Consider the following 12814-nt stretch of genomic DNA (forward strand, 5'->3'; position numbering starts at 1 on the left):
CTAGTGCCTATTCTGCCTGGTTCCAAATGCTCACACTCCCTGTGGTGTGTCACAGAAAATTGCCATATAGAATCTATATTTTAAGAGGAAAAAGAAATCTTGAGATAGGTACAACCATAACCCTTCCTGCTTACATCATTTTGGGGTGCCAAGTTTGCTTGACCCTCATATGGTTTAGTGTATAGAAGTTTCACATGAAAAAAAGGTATATTCTTGCCATCATTTTGAAATTGTTAAACTGGGCATAGTTCAGAAAGCAAACCTGATGCCTTTATGGGAGATGGAGCCACATTCGTGCTCTGGGTGGGATCGCCTCTGCAGGAGAACAGTACATTTTCTCATAAAGGCAAAATGCTTGTAGATTTTGCCTCTACCCTGTATTTACTTTTAAAGTTGCACTTGTTCACCTACCAGTGTTTACGAAATCCTATATTTGGGATGCTTTTTCTACAATAAAATATTATCATTTGTGGAAAAATAAAGGAAAGGTCACCTTGGCCATCTAGATTCATCTGATTTTTGTATGATGTTGAAAATTTTATTCTCAAAGACATTGTATATTATGATGAAGTCTTACTATTAATATCCACTTGTTCATTAATGGGGCACTCCATCTTTCCTCCCAAATCTGTAATGAATTATAACTTTGGGCATTTGTTATAAAGGACTGAACTAAAAATAAAAAGCATTGTTTCTATTAGATGGTTAATTCCTTTAGGGAAAAAGTGGTTATAAAACTCTGGTTAAATGCAAAATTCAGTTGTTTTAAGATTTGAGATTCTAACTGATTGAGCTATTGACCATGTCTAATCAAAGTGCAAATTATAAAATTAGAGGTTAGAATTCTCTTGTGAAAGATTCAAGTACATTTGTGCGAATTTACACCTTAATATGTGCAGTAAAAGTATTTTACTTTCTCAGTTAAATTTTACTTTGGGTTGAAAGGTATATGCATTTATCAGTGTAAAGTGACTACATTATTTTGTATAGTTGCTTGTCTCCTGTGACTGTATTTCTAAAACTAATCACACTATGATTTTGAAAGTTTTATCCCTCTTTAGGTATGAAATAATGTAAACAAAATATGTGTTTATCAATTTCCTGAAAAAGGATAATATGCTTAGAAAAAGTCTCTTCTAACAGAATAAATCCTTTTGTCGTACATTTTCTTAAAGAAAACTAAAATTGTCCAGATTTTATACGAAAATTTTCCCCCTTTGCTTAATATTGTATGTGAAAGCCAGCAGTTTAGAATATTTTTTATTTAATTTTTTTAATAGAAAAGCATATAGCCCATACTAATGTTAAGGCTTGGTTTCCATTCTATTTTAGGTAATTTTAAATTTAAGAATTTAATTCTTATAATGATATTATACATGTGCCATAATAAAAATACTTACTTTATTTTTCTTAATACCTATCATGAACTCTTTTTGCTCACAAACTGTTGACACCAAATGTGTGAGTTTTTTCCTCCACCCAACAACCAATTCTCTGATTCTCTGGACACTGTGTACCCTAAAATTCATTTCAATTCTGACATAGCTACCTGGAGTTAGTGCAGTCCCCACAGGTGAAGGGCTCAGTCCCGTAAGACTGCCCCAACTTCAGATGCCAGTCACAAATTCCAGGTTGCCAACTCTACTTCTGACCAACTGGCTATAAATTGAGGGTTCCCATAACACCTTCCTAAGGTTTGATAATTTGCTAGGATGGCTCACAGAACTCAGGAAAGTACTTCACTATTACTGGTTTATTACAAAGGGTGCAACTCTGGAATAGCCAAGTAGAAGAGATGCATAAGCCAGGGAAGGGGGTATGTGGGATGCAAGAGCTTCCATGCTCTCTTGGGTCACATCACCCTCCCAGCACTTTAATGTGTCCTCCAACCTGCAGGCTCTCTCAACCCTGTTGTTTGGAGGGGCTGGGGTGGTGGGGTGGGGGGTGGTTTATGGTGGCTCCATTATGCAGGCATGATTGATTACATCATTGGCCATTGGTGACTGAGCTCCATCTCTAGCCCCTTTCCCCTTCCCAGAGGTGGGGGTAGGGCTGAAAGTTCTAACTCTAATCACACAACTGCTTCTCTGGCAATCAACCCCCATCCTGAAACTGTCTGTAGTCCTACCTAGAGACACCTTATTAACATCAACTCAGGTACGGTTGAGAGGGGCTTGTTATGAATAACAAAAAATGCTCCTGTCACCCCTATCGTTTGGAAAACTCCAAGGGTTTTAGAAGCTCTGTGGCAGGAACCAGGGACAAGGACCAAATATTTATTTCATATTATCACACCTGTCACAATTATGGTACAGGAAAGTAGAAAATGGAGAGGAGGAAGGTTTCAGTGTTGGTTTGGTTTTTAGATTTCAATCTTACTTCAATTAATATCTACTTAAAGGAGAATATTAAAATACAGCAGAGCATGAAGATATTCCTTGCATTAATGTCTATATTCCATATAAACAAGACATAATCTAAGTGCATTATATTTTGGGATAGCAGACAAATTACATCAATACCATGGACTATTAAGATGCTATTAAATAAGAAATGATGAAGATTATGATAATCTTGGGGAAAATTTTGATTTAAATTCAAGTGAAAAAATTGTTAAGGAAATACATATTGGTTGAGCCTCAGTTAAATGCCAGTCATATCTCATTTAATCCTTGTTACTATTATAAGATAATCAAAATATGAAAGTTTATGCTACGATTACAATTATCCAATGAACATATATGCATACGTGCCAAGAATAATAATGTGATATGATAAAGTGAAGACTTCACTTAAATTGGTGGAATCATGTGTGTATCATTTAGCGATGGCATTTAGCAGCTTATAAACTGAATCCCCTGCCCCCATCTCCCCACACACACTTATGGTGTGGCTTAACTCAACTAGGGCTTAGTTTTTTTCATGTAAAAAAGTCCTGAAGAAGTCCTGTCAGGGTCTTAGACATCTTCTTTCTGCTCTGCTGTCGTCAATGTATTGCTTTAGTCCTCATGGTTTCTTCATGATTTTAAGATGGATACTTAACCACCAATAATCACCTCTGCCTTCTAGGCAAGAAGAAGGGGAAGAGCATAGAGCAAAAGGCTCCTGTCAGCTGATTCTCCCTCCATTTAGTGAGTTTTCCTGGAAATCTCATCTGGGGACTTTTGCTTCCTTGTTGCTGATCAGAGCTATGGCACACAGTTACCATTAGCTAAAGGGAAGTCCAGAAAATTTATTTTTTTAAAGCTGGGCATAGTGCCACCTGGAATAAAGGGGGGTTATGTTGTTGGGTAAGGAAGATGGGGAGAGAAGACATTAGATAAGTAACTGGCAAGTATCTGCCAAGTTGTTTTTCCTTGAATTCTATGATGCTTTTAATCATAAAAAAATAGACTGGCTAAGGCAAGAGGGCTGTCTGCAGTGGGTGAGATGTCAGTGATCCCTAATGATCTCAATTCCTTAACTGATTTTTAGATTGTCCAAATTTTTGCACTTTCTCCTTTTCACACAGCCTTAAACCATTATATCCTAGAAAGTTGTAGAGTGGCAAGTAGCTGGAGTTTTATACTTTTTATAGGACTTATTTGAGAGCTCAGAGGAGAATGGTGCATTGAAACTTCATGCTGAAAGAAAGATTTGGATACCGTGGAGAGATTGTGTAGTACATCTGAGCCTTCTCTGAGCCTCATGGGGAAAATATAGTAATATGACCTGTTGTGCTTACTTCACAGGGTTTTTGTGAAAATGAAATGGAAGAGGTAGTCCCTACATTTTTGCGTAGAGTAATACAACTGACAGTATCACATAAGTCATTTCATTTGGTGGTCCAAAGGCACACACCTATTTTGTGGTACAGGTTAGACTGGAGCTTAGAAATCCTGACTTCTCTTCCAGATAATAGATGGTAGTGTCTCTACCCTATTAGATAACATTACTTTTATAACTACTCTGTAATTCAGCATTTTACAGTATCCCGCTAGGCAGTTCCATATTAACATAACTTGATGGGTGAAAGTATGGTGGTGGTAGGTGGGAGAATCTCATTGTTTAAGAAATCTCTGTAAACTGAAAAGTGCTGTGTAACTACACAAAGTATTTATGGAATACAGATGACAGGGAAATTATTTAGGGTTAGAGAGACAGAAAAATCTAGAAAGAACGATCATGTTTACTGACTGTTTAATCATTTCAGCAGTTTGTGTAAGTTTATACTAGACTGTTAGCTGGTCAATCACACCAAATTTTAAAAAATATATTTTATAATATTTAAATGCTGTTATAGAAACAAATGTGAAATCATACAAATTCAAACACAGATTTTTAGAAAATAACATCTAGAGTGTCACCAATAAAAGTGTTTATAATCAATGATTTTCTGGTGCTGGGTAGATATTTGTTAAGTTGAATGCTAAAGCAATATATCTTTGTATGGATAGTTAATTATTGATGTAAATTTTTTTTTTTTTACGGTACGCGGGCCTCTCACTGCTGTGGCCTCTCCCGTCGCGGAGCACAGGCTCCGGATGCGCAGGCTCAGCGGCCATGGCTCACGGGCCCAGCCGCTCCGCGGCATGAGGGATATTACTGGACCAGGGCACGAACCCGTGTCCCCTGCATTGGCAGGCGGACTCCCAACCACTGCGCCACCAGGGAAGCCCTGATGTAAATATTTTTAAAGCTTAGAAATTATGAACAATTTAACTACATATAGATTGTGTAATGTAAAACTTTTCAAGAACCTTTAATAATAAGAAGTGTGTTGTAAGTTATATGTGTGTGTGTTTTTTCCTTTCTTTCTCCTCAGTGAACTACCTGAGAGAGAAGAAGGTGAAGGAGAAGAAACTCCAAACTTCAGCCACTGGGGACCACCAAGAATGTATGTTGATGACATTATTGGCTTTCTCAATAGGACAATGCAATTAGTTGCTCTTTTCTTTAACTTCATAGTGTCATTCAGTCATTCTCTAATGATTGCCATAGTTCACACGTACGCTGGCCTAAATTTTAGTTTCATTTTGTCTTATCTAGAGATTTTTAGCCAGCAAAATGACTGAAACCAATATTAGGAAAATCTTTGTCGTACTCTTTCAGAGAAAGCAACTTACAAATGTCCATCTGTGTTGGATTAAGTATACTTTCTCACTGTATCACTAAGCAAAGCAGGTAGGCCTGCCTTGAATGCAGTAAAGAAGCTCTTTTTTTCAAACAACAATAGTTAAGGCTTCTATCACATATCACCCTCCTCCTCTTGTGTTAGTCCAAGTTTATGTCTCGTTTGCACTAACAGAGTGTGTTGGGCCCATGCTCCCTTGGATACTCTCATGGTTTTAGGTAGTCACCAGGGCTGCACTTTATTAAGGTTATAAAAGTCTTCCTTTAGCTGCTGTCTCTATCTTCATGCATTATGAATTCCACCATGCCACCCAAATTGTTCTTTTCTTGCACTTTTGAGTTTTGTCTTAAAAACTCTTAGGAGCTGTTTTCTGAGTTACTTTTTGGAATTAATTATTGGCCATGTCTGTGCAGTTTGAACAAAATTCATAATATTTTGAGGGGCAAGTTTTATTCTATACTTTATGAAAATGATGTGGATGTAGGAAGAAGAGAAAACCTTTCCAGCCTTTGGAACTATTAAATCTGTCCTCCACGTAGAGAACCACAGGTTAAAACGGGTGACTGGGAAAAGCAGTATGGGCAATAAGCCTGTCAGTGGCAAGTTTATTTTTTTCTGAAGGTTTCTGCTTTTTGCCAAAATGATACATGTAACTTTCTTGATTTTTTTTTCCCACCCATTAGTTATTTCCTTAATTCATTCTTTGCTAATGTTATGATATAGATGAAAGGGACTCATCACAGAAAATATATGGTGGTGGGAGATGAGAACATTAAGTCCTTGCTAAATCTCTCAATATTAAGAGTTGTATTTGTTGTTTTGGAAATCTTTTTCAGAATTTACACTTTCACATATGCCATGAATTATTGATAGAACCTTATAATTTTGGAGCTAGGCATAACTTCTATAACATTTGTGAAAATATATAGAATATGAGTCACAAGGATACGGTACACATAAAACACAGTGACAGTATAATAGATTACCTTCTTCATGAGTGAATTTTGTTTTCTTGTTTTTACAGTGTTGAGATTTTTAGAGAACCAGATGTATCTCTTGGTATTAGTATTGTTGGTGGACAAACTGTTATAAAACGCCTGAAGAATGGAGAGGAGCTTAAAGGTATATTTATCAAACAAGTTTTGGAAGACAGTCCAGCAGGAAAAACAAATGCTCTTAAAACTGGAGATAAAATACTTGAGGTAAATAGTGTTAAAATTTTGTTTTTGTTTGAAATGTACTGTAAGACAGTAAAATGATCATTTAACCGGAAGTCCTTCCTTTATGTGTTGGGGTATATGTGCGTACAATTGGTGTATTTTATTCAGATGCTTTAGTTTGCATGTTTGCACAATTTAATGAGATTCTAAAGCTGAGCTGATAGCATATAAAATGATAAAACAAAAAGCCTCAGCTGACTGAAAAAACACAATTTGACAGAATGAGGCAGATGGTGGACATCATGCTTCTCCCACAGTCTTTAACAAACTCTGAATTGTATATGTCAGTGGGATAGCCGTGCTGTCCTCCCAGAGTTGACCCTGAAAGTGGAAGACTGTACTGGGGGAGAGGTGAATCCATCCCTTATACGTGGCTGGCTTTGCAGAGTGGAGTTTTAAGGGCACATCAAGGCACTAAGAGGTCTGAATCTGATACATTTCTTTGCATTAGGTTTATTGGATGACATCATACTGAATATTTCAAATCCCAGAATCTGCTTGGTGATTCATGCTTTATGATGCTAAACATCAGCTGTGGTGTTTTAGCTCTGAAAGAATGAAAAGAGCTCTGGAGATCATGGGTTAAAGTCTAGATTGTCCTGTTTGTTTTTTCCTTGTTCTTGGACAAATTATGAAACGTATTTTATTTTCAGTTTCCAAATAAAATGGAAATGAGATTTCAAAATCCATAGAATCATTGTGAGGATTAAATCAAAGAATTGCATAAAACTACTCTGTGTATACAAACTTGAGGTTATATTTATGTTTGTGAAATTTAAAAAAAATTTTTAAACATACTAGGGATATGGCAATGAAGCAAATGACCAAAAATCCCTTCCCTTATGGCGTTTATATGACAGCGGGGTAGATAGACAATGCACAAAATAAGTAATATATAGAATGTTAGATTGTTATAAGTAACTATGGAGAAAAATAACAGGGAGGAGGATAAGGAATGATGTGTCCTTGCTAAGTGATGGCAGTAGTTGCAATGAATAGATTTGTTATGGAAGATGATATTGGGACAAATATAAGAAATGAGAGACTGAGCAATATGGACACATGGAGGAAGAGGGCTCCAGACAGAGTGAACTGAAGTGTGAAAGCTCTGAGGTGGGAGCTTGCCTGGATGTGTTAAAGGAACAGAAAGAAATCCAGCGCTGCTAATATAGGTAGAGTGAACAAGAGAGAGGGTGAAAGAGAAAAGGTCTGAGAGGTAATGGGAAGCCACATCATGTAGAGATTAGAAGGTTGTCTACTCTGAACGGATGAGAGTCCATTAGAGAATTCTGAACGCGTACATTTTTGAAAAGGATTATTCTGGCTTTTGGGGCAGGTGTGGTTTCTTTTACTTAGCATTTGCATGGTACATTGTTTTTTTTTTTTTCCTTCTTTTTCACCCTTATTTGTGATTTTGTTTTAGTTGTATTTTAAGCAAATAATAACTGGATACTGCCTTTTAAAAATCTAAATTGATAATCTTCATCTAATAAATAAGAATCATTTATTTTTTATTTTGATTACTGATACATTTGAACTTAGAACAAAATACAAAAGACATATTTAAAATTATATATTTTTCTTTATATTTTGAAATAGTTGTAGGTTCATAGGACGTTGCAAACAAATGTACAAGGAAGTCCCGCTTATCCTTCCCTCAGCCTCACCCAGTGTTAACATCTTATACAACTGTAGTTCAATAGCAAAATCAAAATACTGATATTGGCACAATTCGTAGACCTTATTAAGATTTCACGAGTTATACATGTACCATTTGTGTGTGTGTGATTATAGCTCTACAGTTTTATCACATGTGTAGCCTTACATAACCCACACAGCAATCGAGAAACTCAATTGAATCATCACCACAAGACTCCCTTGTCTGACCCCTTTATAGCCACTCCTCTCCCATCCCCTCCACCCCCATCCCTAGCCTCTGGCCACCACTATTCTGTTTCTCCATAATTATACTTATGTTATTTTACAAATTGTTACATAAATGGAATTATGCATTTTGTATCTTTTTTTTTTTTTTGCGGAACGCGGGCCTCTCACTGTTGTGGCCTCTCCCGTTGCGGAGCACAGGCTCCAGACGCGCAGGCTCAGCGGCCATGGCTCACGGGCCCAGCTGCTCCTCAGCATGTGGGATCTTCCCGGACTGGGGCATGAACCCACGTCCCCTGCATCGGCAGGCGGACTCTCAACCACTGCGCCACCAGGGAAGCCCTGTATCTTTTTGACATTGGTTTTCTTCACTCAGCGTAATTTCATTGAAGTTCATTCAATTTCTTGTGTCTATCAATAGTTCATCGCTTTTAAAAAATTTATTTATTTTTAACATCTTTATTGGAGTATAATTGCTTTACAATGGTGTGCTAGTTTCTGCTGTATGACAAAGTGAATCAGCTATATATATACATATATCCCCATATCTCCTCCCTCTTGTGTATCCCTCCCACCATCCCTATCTCACCCCTCTAGGTGGTCACAAGCACCGAGCTGATCTCCCTGTGCTATGCGGCTGCTTCCCACTAGCAACCTATTTTACATTTGGTAGTGTATATATGTCCATGCTACTCTCTCACTTCATCCCAGCTTACCTTTCCCCCTCCTTGTGTCCTGAAGTCCATTCTATATGTCCGTATCTTTATTCCTGTCCTGCCCCTAAATTCTTCAGAACCATTGTTTGTCTGTTTTTTTAGATTCCATATATATGTGTTAGCATACAGTATTTGTTTTTCTCTTTCTGACTTACTTCACTCTGTATGACAGTCTCTAGGTCCATCCACCTCACTACAAATAACTCAATTTCTATTCTTTTTATGGCTGAGTAATATTCCATTGTATATATATGCCACATCTTCTTTATCCATTCATCTCTCGATGGACACTTAGGTTGCTTCCATGTTCTGGCTATTGTAAATAGTGCTGCAATGAACATAGTGGTACATGACCCTTTTTGACGTATGGTTTGCTCAGGGTATATGCCCAGTAGTGGGATTGCTGGGTCATATGGTAGTTATACTTTTTATTTTTTATTTATTTAAAAAAATTTTTTTTTGCGGTACGCGGGCCTCTCACTGTTGTGGCCTTTCCCGTTGCAGAGCACAGGCTCCGGGCGCGCAGGCTTAGTGACCATGGCTCACGGGCCTAGCCGCTCTGCGGCATATGGGATCTTCCCAGACCGGGGCACGAACCCGTGTCCCCTGCATTGGCAGGCGGACTCTCAACCAGTGCGCCACCAGGGAAGCCCTATACTTTTTATTTTTAAATTAATTAATTTTATTTATTTTTGGCTGGGTTGGCTCTTTGTTGCTGCACGTGAGCTTTCTCTAGTTGCAGTGAGAGGGGTCTGCTCTTCATTGCAGTGTGCAGGTGTGTCATTGCAGTGGCTTCTCTTGTTGCAGAGCACAGACTCTGTGGCACACAGGCTTCAGTAGTTGTGGCACACGGGCTCAGTAGTGGGTACGGGCTCTAGATCGCAGGCTCATTAGTTGTGGCACATGGGCTTAGTTGCTCCGCGGCATGTGGGATCTTCCCAGAACAGGTCTCAAACCCGTGTCTCCTGCATTGCAGGTTGATCCTTAACCACTGCGCCACCAGGGAAGCCCTATTTTTAGTTTTTTAAAGAACCTCCATACTGTTCTCCATAGTGGCTATATCAATTTACATTCCCACCAACAGTGCAAGAGGTTTCTGTTTTCTCCACACACTCTCCAGCATTTATTGTTTGTAGATTTTTTGATGATGGCCATTCTGACCAGTGTGAGGTGATACTTCATTGTAGTTTTGAATTGCATTTCTCTAATGATTAGTAATGTTGAGCATCCTTTCATGTGTTTCTTTGCAATCTATATCTTCTTTGGAGAAATGTCTATTTAGGTCTTCTGCCCATTTTTGGATTGGGTTGTTTGTTTATTTGATATTGAGCTGCATGAGCTGCTTGTATATTTTGGAGACTAATCCTTTGTCAGTGGCTCCATTCGCAAATATTTTCTCTCATTCTGAGGGTTGTGTTTTGGTCTTGTTTATGGTTTCCTTTGCTGTGCAAAAGCTTTTAAGTTTCATTAGGTCCTATTTGTTTACTTTTATATTTACTTCCACTCCTCTAGGAGGTGGGTCAAAAAGGATCTTGCTGTGATTTATGTCAGAGTGTTCTGCCTATGTTTTCCTCTAAGAGTTTTATAGTGTCTGGCCTTAGATTTAGGTCTTTAATCCATTTTGAGTTTATTTTTGTATATGGTGTTAAGGAGTGTTCTAATTTCATTCTTTTACATGTAACTGTCGAATTTTCCCAGCACCACTTATTGAAGAGGCTGTCTTTTCTCCATTGTATATTCTTGACTCCTTTATCAAAGATAAAGTGACCATATGTGCATGGGTTTTTCTCTGGGCTCTCTATCGTGTTCCATTGATCTATATTTCTGTTTTTGTGCCAGTACAATGCTGTCTTGATTACTGTAGCTTTGTAGTGTAGTCTGAACTCAGGAAGCCTGATTCCTCCAGCTCCATTTTTCTTTCTCAAGATTGCTTTGGCTATTCGGGGTCTTTTGTGTTTTGATACAAATTGTGAAATTTTTTGTTCTAGTTTTGGGAAAATTACATTGGTAGTTTGATAGGGATTGCATTGAATCTGTAAATTGCTTTGGGTAGTATAGTCATTTTCACAATGTTGATTCTTCCAATCCAAGAACATGGTATATCTCTCCATCTGTCTGTATCATCTTTAATTTCTTTCATCAGTGTCTTATAGTTTTCTGCATACAGGTCTTTTGTCTCCTTAGGTAGATTTATTCCTAAGTATTTTATTCTTTCTGTTGCACTAGTTAATGGGAGTGTTTCCCTAGTTTCTCTTTAAGATTTTTCATCATTAGTGTATAGGAATGTGAGAGATTTCTGTGCATTAATTTTGTATCCTGCTACTTTACCAAATTCATTGGTTAGCTCTAGTAGTTTTCTGGTAGAGTCTTTAGGATTCTCTATGTATAGTATCATGTCATCTGCAAACAGTGACAGTTTTACTTCTTTTCCAGTTTGGATTACTTTTATTTCTTTTCTTCTCTGATTGCTGTGCTTAAAACTTCCAAATCTATTTTGCATAACTGGAGAGAGTGGGCAACCTTGTCTTGTTCGTGATCTTAATGGAAATGGTTTCAGTTTTTCACCATTGAGAATGATGTTGGCTGTAGGTTTCACATATATGGCCTTTATTATGTTGAGGTAAGTTCCCTCTATGCCTACTTTCTAGAGGGCTTTTATCATAAATGGGCGTTGAATTTTGTCAAAAGCTTTTTCTGCATCTATTGAGATGATCATATGGTTTTTCTCCTTCAATTTGTTAATATGGTGTATCACATTGATTGATTTTCATATATTGAAGAATCCTTGCATTCCTGGGATAAACCCCACTTGCTCATGGTGTATGATCCTTTTAATGTGCTGTTGGATTCCATTTGCCAGTATTCTGTTGAGGATTTTTGCATCTATGTTCATCAGTGATACTGGCTTATAGTTTTCTTGTTTTGTGACGTCTTTGTCTGGTTTTGGAATCAGGGTGATGGTGGCCTCGTAGGTTCAGTTTGCGAGTTTTCCTTCCTCTGTTATATTTTGGAAGAGTTTCAGAAGTATAGGTGTTAGTTCTTCTCTAAATGTTTGATAGAATTCACCTGTGAAGCCATCTGGTCCTGGGCTTTTGTTTGTTGGAAGATTTTTAATCCCAGTTTCAATTTCAGTGCTTGTGATTGCTCTGCTTATATTTTCTATTTCTTCCTTCCAGTCTCAGAAGGTTGTGCTTTCCTAAGAATTTGTGCATTTCTTCTTGGTTGTCCAATAAGCATATAGTTGCTTGTAGTAATTGCTCATGATCCTTTGTATTTCTGCAGTCAGTTGTTACTTCTTCTTTTTCAGTTCTAATTCTATTGATGCGAGTCTTCTCCCTTTTTTTCTTGATGAGTCTGGCTAATGGTATTTCAATTTTGTTTATCTTCTCAAAGAACCAGCTTTTACTTTTATTGATCTTTGCTATCATTTCCTTCATTTCTTTTTCATTTATTTCTGATCTGATTTTTATGATTTCTTTCCTTCTGCTAACTATGGGTTTTTTGTTCTTCTTTCTCAAAATGCTTTAGGTGTAAGGTTAGGTTGTTTATTTGAGATGTTTCTTGTTTCTTGAGGTGGGATTGTATTGCTGTAAACTTCCCTGTTAGAACTGCTTTTGCTGCTTCCTGTAAGTTTTGGGTCTTTGTGTTTTCATTTTCATTTGTTTCTAGGTATTTTTTGATTTCCTCTGATTTCTTCAATGATCCCTTGGTTATTTTATAGTGTATTGTTTACCCTCTATGTGTTTGTATTTTATACAGATTTTTTCCTGTAATTATATCTACTCTCATAGCGTTGTGGTCCATAAAGATACTTGATACGATTTCAGTTTCCTTAAATTTACCAAGGCTTGATTTGTGACCCAAGATATGATCTGTCCTGA

At 37.4% G+C, this 12814-nt stretch overlaps 1 protein-coding gene across 6 annotated transcripts in view; it reads left to right on the top strand.

Moving 5' to 3' along the window:
* The window catches only part of PATJ (PATJ crumbs cell polarity complex component), a 352815-nt gene that overhangs the window by 131866 nt on the left and 208135 nt on the right, over positions 1 to 12814 (top strand). For all 6 annotated transcript variants that reach the window (XM_032644105.1, XM_032644108.1, XM_032644106.1 and 3 more), the window contains 2 exons: positions 4805 to 4876; positions 6138 to 6315. In XM_032644105.1, coding sequence (XP_032499996.1) covers positions 4805 to 4876; positions 6138 to 6315 — 250 coding nt within the window. The remainder of the gene's footprint in view (positions 1 to 4804; positions 4877 to 6137; positions 6316 to 12814) is intronic.

The sequence above is a fragment of the Phocoena sinus genome, chromosome 1, assembly GCF_008692025.1.
Source record: "Phocoena sinus isolate mPhoSin1 chromosome 1, mPhoSin1.pri, whole genome shotgun sequence".
Lineage (NCBI taxonomy): Eukaryota > Metazoa > Chordata > Mammalia > Artiodactyla > Phocoenidae > Phocoena > Phocoena sinus.